Source organism: Bombus vosnesenskii, unplaced genomic scaffold, assembly GCF_011952255.1.
Source record: "Bombus vosnesenskii isolate JDL3184/JDL3185 unplaced genomic scaffold, Bvos_JDL3184-5_v1.1 scf7180000015158, whole genome shotgun sequence".
In the NCBI taxonomy this organism is placed as follows: Eukaryota; Metazoa; Arthropoda; class Insecta; order Hymenoptera; family Apidae; genus Bombus; species Bombus vosnesenskii.
Window position 1 is genome coordinate 39,460 of NW_022883856.1, and position 5,924 is coordinate 45,383.

The 5,924-nt window shown below is 33.7% G+C and overlaps 1 protein-coding gene and 1 pseudogene across 2 annotated transcripts; both read left to right on the plus strand.

Annotated features, from left to right (window-relative positions):
* Nucleotides 1-1,429: 1,429 nt before the first annotated feature.
* Nucleotides 1,430-2,004, plus strand: LOC117241006 (RRP12-like protein). 2 transcript variants are annotated; one of them, XM_033507006.1, is made up of 3 exons: nt 1,430-1,521; nt 1,654-1,813; nt 1,885-2,004. In XM_033507006.1, the coding sequence occupies exons 1-3, from the start codon at nt 1,497-1,499 to the stop codon at nt 1,916-1,918; spliced, it is 219 nt and encodes a 72-aa protein (XP_033362897.1). In that variant the 5' UTR covers nt 1,430-1,496; the 3' UTR covers nt 1,919-2,004. The 2 variants fall into 2 exon arrangements, 1 of the variants encoding a protein (XP_033362897.1); XR_004494864.1 differs by lacking the exon at nt 1,430-1,521 and adding an exon at nt 1,550-1,584.
* A 114-nt stretch (nt 2,005-2,118) lies between these two features.
* LOC117241012 lies at nt 2,119-5,380 on the plus strand (annotated as a pseudogene).
* Nucleotides 5,381-5,924: the final 544 nt, after the last annotated feature.

Here is a 5,924-nt window from a genome sequence, read left to right on the forward strand (position 1 = left end):
ATAGGAGGCATGATACAAATACCGCACCTAGCTAGACTCCCTCTACGTCTAAGGCAGAGACTACAGGGCATAGCCTTACTGACGAGTCCACCGGTAGTCCCGGGACGAAACGCTCAGTCCCTTTTCACACGGCAGTGCCATAACACTGCCAAAATGACTGCAAGCCTGGATTCATGAGCATGAAGAGATCGTTGATCTCGTTGATCCTGCGGCTGCTCGAAATATATCAAGTAAGTCTAGTTATTTTTCTCAATTCGATTAGTCGAAGTTGGAATTAGATATACAAAATAATTTTTAAGCAACGCAACCTATAGTCGCTATTAATTCAAAAATAGCAGCTATAAGGCGGAAAGATCGTGAATTTAAGACTACGTCTGATGGCCGACATATTGTCACAGTAGAAAAAGATGAACCAGAACGCAAGAGAAAGAAGAAATCTGCACTTTTGTGCAGTGATTCAGAAGACGATTGTGGTAAGAATTGGGGTTAGATTTGGGGTTAGGAATTGTAGAATGGTTGCGTTGCCGTTAATTTTTGAATTTAGACTAAATTGTAGTATTATCTGTTATATAATGCGATTTGAAATTAAACTCCACGTTTCGGCTAACCTGCTATGCGCAGGAGTGCTAGCACGGAAGAGGATTAAAGTTGGTGAAAATAAATGTTCGCTTAATCCTGCTATATCATTAGACAAATATTCTTCACAAGAAATGTTTATTCGTATTCTAATTGGATATTGACAGAATAGTCGTTGAAATTTCGAATGCTCGGAGTTACAATCGTTCGCAATACGTTTCGCTCTTATTAATTACAAGATTTTAATTTCAATAGATTTTCGATAGTTTACAAATTGACAAATACAAACACGTCGATTAACAAGACTAACAAGAATTGAAAACTAATAAAACAAAGAACTAAAAGCTAACGAACTAAAGGACTAGAGAATCTAAAAGCTGAGAGCAAAAACTAAGAGCTAAAGGAATTAAGAGCTGAAAACTAAGGAACTGAAGAATTAAAAAAACAAAGGAATTGAGAAATTAAGATCTAGAGGAATTAAGAATTAATCGCTATGAACAAGAAATTGCTTGCCAGGAAATGAGAACTAATCGCCAAGAAACAAGGAATTAATCACCAAGAACTGAGGAACTAATCACACAAAACTGAGGAATTAACTACTCTAAAACTAAGGAATTATTACCGCTTCTTCTATGCCGCTACGCTTATTTATATTTAGGTCTACCGTGGAGGGGTTGTCATGTGACGGGTTATTCCGTGGGGGTTGTGAGGTTCGAATTTAGTTTATACAAATTGTTAAAATTTATTTAAATTTCAAATTGGAACGCTCACTCGCGCTATTGATAGTTTTAGCCTACGTTACGGCGCGCGCGCAGCGCGGGACGTGACAAGAAAAATGTAAAGTAATTCAAAGAAACAAGTGAACGAAGCCAATGAATTTTTATGTTACATGATCAGAAGATGATGTTCGGTCTGTAGCCATGTCGCAAGCAATGGATAAAAAACGTAAATATAACGATAGTTATAATAACGTCAGCGTAAGGAGTGGATCCACATTAAAGTATCGAGGTATAATAGTAATATATAACCTATAGTAAATTTTGGTCTGTTGTTTAATAACAATTTTGGTATCCGTAGCAGGAGGGTCTGGAATACATCGACCATTGAAAAAATCAAGAACAGAATGTATACCAGGAGCGGAATATAAAGCATCAAAGGCTGGAGGTGATGTTAAAAGGAAAGGAAAACCAAATCCATATGCTTATGTACCTTTGTCAAGAGCAGCATTAAACAAAAGGTAAATAATGATACCATGAATTTTGATTTAAATCGAAGATACGCATTGAATTGATTCATTTTTATCTTTAGAAAAAAGAAGAAAAATGCGAGTAAATGTTTATAACTTTATAACTATGAGAAAACTCGAAGCAGCCCGAGCGCAACTGCATATACGAGGCTGCGAAAAGTATCTGTTATAACTCAATTAAGAGCGAGTATCATCAATGTATTGGGTTTAGATTTGGGTCAGATTTTCAATGCAACAGTAGCAAGGTGACCCTGGCAACGCTTGCACGAAATAACAACTATAATTTTATTTCATAAAATAACAAATCGGAAGTTATATCTGGTTCTTCGCACACGATAAAAATTTTATTACGGAATTGTGTCGGTAAAATATGTGAAACCGAAGAATCAATGAAAACGTAAGATAAGATTTAATTATTATTTTTCGTATCTATAATTTATATTTCATCATTTATATCATACTTTTAGATATAAGGACACTATCAATCAGATAACTTTTATGATCCATCAAGCATTAGGTTATCAATATTTGGAAGCTTGGTATCATATTCTTCATTTAATAGCCCTACTGTTTCAGGTAATATCGATTTTCTGCTTCTTACCCATTTGTCAATGTTGTACAATTCAACGTTTCCTTTTATTACAGGCAACTGGTAAAGCGAGAAGTCCGCAATTAATAGAGATATTAAAAAGTCTTGCTGAGTTACGTGATTCTTACAATTTTGCGTGGAAAAATGACGCTGAGTACGCTATTGGAGCTGCGATAAGAGTGCTAGGACCGGAGACACTATTAAATTTGATTCCATTAAAGGCAAGTAATTCTATATGAACCGGATTATGCTTAGAAAGAAAAACTTTATTTTATAATTACAGTAATATAAATCTCTATTCTATAGGTATCAGACAATGCGATTAATTTAAAAATAACTTGGCTACTACCATTATTGAAAGATTGTATGCTAGGTGGGTCACATACTTTCTTCACGGAAGCATTGCTACCTATCGTTGCATTGTGCGAGTAAGTATTGTAATCTATCTTTATTATAAGAGTATAAATTATCTTATATTGATATTTTGAATGATAATTATACTCAATTTTAGAAAAAAAGCAACCGAGCACCTGTACGCAGGAAAACTTACGAATTTCTCGTTTACCAAGTCTGGGCTATTTTACCAAGTATATGCAACAACGCTACTGATGTGAAAGATAATTTCAAGGTATATAACAGAGATAAATATAAAAAATATAGTATCAAGTATCCATGAGATAACTTTTATCTTGTTTAGAATATACCTAAACTGTTAGGAACAAATTTAAATGAAAGAAGGAATTTAAGGACGTCGATAACGTCTGCCTTACGAAGATTAATAACGAAAGCAGTCGAAGGCGACAAAAAAGAAGATATACACGAACTAGCTAGATTTGCAAAGAATTATTTACCATTGTTTCTAAATCTATACACTACTAAGCCACTTGGAACTGACGAAGAAGGACAACGCTTCGTCACGTTTGATACAATAAGAGTAATTTGTGAATAGAAGGAGTAACTTTCTTTAAAGAGATTAACTAATATTTTGTACAATTACAGGTGTATCTTACAATTACGGATAAAGAATTGGTACACGAATTATTCGATCGTGCGTTATTTAAGTTGAAAGAACCTGATATCGACGATTTTTTCAAAGAAAGTATTCACGATATAATAAGATTATTTATTAATCATACTGACATTAATAAATTAAGGACGTTTTACGGTATGTGTGTACCACTTCTTAAAGAAATTTCTAAAACCAAGGAACAGAAGAAAGCGTATAGGTAACTTTTCAATATATTTGGAATTAAATATTTTAACTATCTTTTCTGCAAAAACAAAAATTATTTTTTATTTGTATGTTCTTTCAGGTTTTTAGAAGAGATATGTGGCAGTGAGAAGGAAACGTGTAAAGAGTTTGTAGTTCAATACAGACGCGAGATACAAAAATTATTAATAATAATAATCCTCTGCTACTGAAGTCGCAAGCCAAGCAGAGGAGTATGTGCTAATTTTACAAACGTTGTTCTATAATATCAATTTCTTATGAAAATTTTAACAAATAAGCCTTACTCGTTTTTTAATTAGGTACGATTAAAATGCTTAATTCATCTCATAAAAATTCATCCACAACTTGAGAAAACTAAGTTCTTCGAAGCCATTGTGCCCGAAGCAATAATGAGTTTAAAAGAGTTAAATGCGAAATGTCGAACTTCTGCATATCAACTTTTAAACATTATTGCCGAGAAATTTTTAGGAAATCCTACACATCTTAAAGATTATGTTAATATGCTCATGGTTGGTTTGAGTGGTGCGATAGAAAATATACAAAAGTATTGTACCGCATCCTTGCTGGCACTTTCTTCTATCACTTATCATTACAACGGTACAGTTTATTTCAAACTAAAGTCAAAATAAATATTTCGTATAAAAATAAATTACAAGTCTGACAAGAGAAATTGCAGAAGCTGCATTGTCATATATCAAAATATATATTACTGTGATGCCATCTCATATTGCTGCCTCGGATTTAAAATTGTTGATTAGTAACAAAGGCGTTTAATTAATAATAATAACAGGTAGTAACAAAATCCCGTATATCTCAATAAAAAAACGAATAAGTGAATTTGCAGATAGGCGCTTTATGTGCAATGAACGATGACTGCCATACGCATTTCAGACAAAAAGTACGATATTCTGGTAAAGTTAATAAGAGAATACGGAATGGAAACAATTTTTGGCATGATTCCAGCTTCCAATGCCATGTTACGTAAGAGATTAAAAAATATGAATAAGGCAAAAGAAGCGAAGAAAAAGAAAAAAGAATTGAGGAAATTGAAAAAACAAGAAAATGACGAGGATGCTGAATTCAATGCAAAGAGAAAACCTAAAAGGTAACTTTGTATTTTCCTTTAAACGGAATTTTTCTTAAACCGAAACAACTCTACAATCTTTATTAAAATTCAGTATTGAAGAAATATTGGCGGATAGCGATAATGAGTTCGATGAAGATATGGGCAATGAAGAGTCAAGGAAAAGGAAGAAAAGAACATCGCGAAGGGAAGCCTGGATTCATGAGAATGAAGAGATCGTTGATTTCGTTGATCGTGCGGCTGCTCGAAATATATCAAGTAAGTCTAGATATTTTTCAAAATTCGATTAGTCGAAGTTGGAATTAGATTTACAAAATACTTTTTTAGCAACGCAACCTATAGTCGCTATTAATTCAAAAATAGCAGCTATAAAACGGAAAGATCGTGAATTTAAGATTACGTCTGATGGCCGTCTTACTATCACAGTAGATAATGAGAAAGATAATGAACCAGAACCCAAGAGAAAGAAGAAATCTGCGCTTTTGTTGCACAGTGATTCAGAAGACGATTATTCAGAAGACGAATTGGGGTTAGATTTGAGGTTAGGAATTCTAGAAAAATGTAAAGTAATTCAAAGAAACAAGTGAACGAAGCCAATGAATTTTTATGTTACATGATCAGAAGATGATGTTCAGTCTGTAGCCATGTCGCAAGTAATGGATAAAAAACGTAAATATAGCGATAGTTATGATAACGTTAGCGTAAGGAGTGGATCCACATTGAAGTATCAAGGTATAATAGTAATATATAACCTATAATAAATTTTTAATAATTATATTAAATTGACATTGAGATGGATTCCTCTAGCCTAGACTGTGTAGCTATGTATATTAATAATAATTTACTTCTCTAGATTAAGTGACTTGTACTTATAAAGATGGCTACGTTAAGTGGTTTGTATTTTTATACCATAAGTAATTGAGTGGAACTCAACTGTTTCTGTGAAGCAGAGTGTATACTGCGAAGGAGGTGGCGATACCTGAAAGAGGTAAAAACGAGTATTATGGGGATAGGTTGCTACCTTACTTTTATTAAGTTAATATGAAATGGTGCCTTATAAGGTTAGCTGGTAGCTATTTAATACGTGATGGGTTTTTTACAACGATTGTGTTACGTCGTGCGACATTCTTTCTAGAACAGGCCACACACCGCGGTCAGGATGGCAACCAGATGTCCGCACGCCTTCACTGCGTACCTT

What these genes read in the sequence shown, in the direction of transcription:
- LOC117241006 (XM_033507006.1), top strand. Translation starts at nt 1,497, where the DNA reads ATGTCGCAAGCAATGGATAAAAAAC. An exon ending in GCAAGCAATGGATAAAAAAC is followed by an intron (nt 1,522 to 1,653) that starts GTAAATATAACG and finishes TGGTATCCGTAG; the next exon opens with CAGGAGGGTCTGGAATACAT. An exon ending in AGAGCAGCATTAAACAAAAG is followed by an intron (nt 1,814 to 1,884) that starts GTAAATAATGAT and finishes TTTTATCTTTAG; the next exon opens with AAAAAAGAAGAAAAATGCGA.